At 67.9% G+C, this 686-nt stretch overlaps 1 protein-coding gene across 2 annotated transcripts in view; it reads right to left on the bottom strand.

The window, feature by feature from the left end:
- PIAS1 (protein inhibitor of activated STAT 1) overlaps window positions 1-42 on the bottom strand; it is a 66575-nt gene extending 66533 nt beyond the window's left edge. For both annotated transcript variants that reach the window (XM_027688197.1, XM_027688198.1), the window contains exon 1: window positions 11-42. In XM_027688197.1, coding sequence (XP_027543998.1) covers window positions 11-34 — 24 coding nt within the window. In that variant the 5' untranslated portion in view covers window positions 35-42. The remainder of the gene's footprint in view (window positions 1-10) is intronic.
- Between the last annotated feature and the right edge of the window lie 644 nt (window positions 43-686).

The raw sequence follows: 686 nt of genomic DNA, 5'->3' as shown, positions 1-686 counted from the left end.
TGCGCTTTACCTTTAGTTCCGCACTGTCCGCCATCTTGCGAGGCCGCGCGCAGGCGCAGTGAACCCCGCCGGGACACCGCCCCCCCCCCTCCGCCGCCCCGCCCGCTCCCGGCGCGCAGCGTTTGAATCGCGGCGCCATTTTGTGCCTCCTCCTCGGGCGGGGGGTCCCCCCCCTTGGTCCCCAGGGCCGGTCCCCGCGCCCCTCAGCAGCGACCCTCGGCCCACACCCCCGGTCCCTCCGCGGGGCCCCCCCAACCCGCCCCGGTGGCTCCGCGTTGCCGCCGCCGCCGCCCTGCCCGCAAAGTTTCCCCCCTTGGAGCGCGGCCCCCGCGGGTCGCTCCGTGAGGGGAGCGGGCGGCGCCCCCTGCGGGACCCGCGCCCCGGGACACCCCGGAGCGCCGGAGGGGAGCGGTGGGTCCCCGTTGCTGTAGTAAATAAATGAAGTTGATTAAAATCGGAATTTGCAGCTCTGCTTCCTGCTGCATAATCCGCGGGTTTAAGTGGTTTAGGGGTGGAACAGCACGGGACGGGGGTGGGGGTCCCTCAGCGGCGGTGCGGAACCCTCAGGCTCCTGGTCTGCACAGGCAGGGAGTGATGAGTTTTATAAATAATAAGTTTTATTCCCCTGGGCTTCTGCAGAAAAGTTCAGGGAATCATCACGAGCTTGCCCGGGTTTTCCTCTTACC

The sequence above is a fragment of the Neopelma chrysocephalum genome, unplaced genomic scaffold, assembly GCF_003984885.1.
Source record: "Neopelma chrysocephalum unplaced genomic scaffold, ASM398488v2 Primary Assembly neopelma1_75, whole genome shotgun sequence".
NCBI lineage: Eukaryota > Metazoa > Chordata > Aves > Passeriformes > Pipridae > Neopelma > Neopelma chrysocephalum.
The sequence above is the reverse complement of the archived record's forward strand: the minus strand, read 5'-3'. Positions and strand labels throughout refer to the sequence as shown.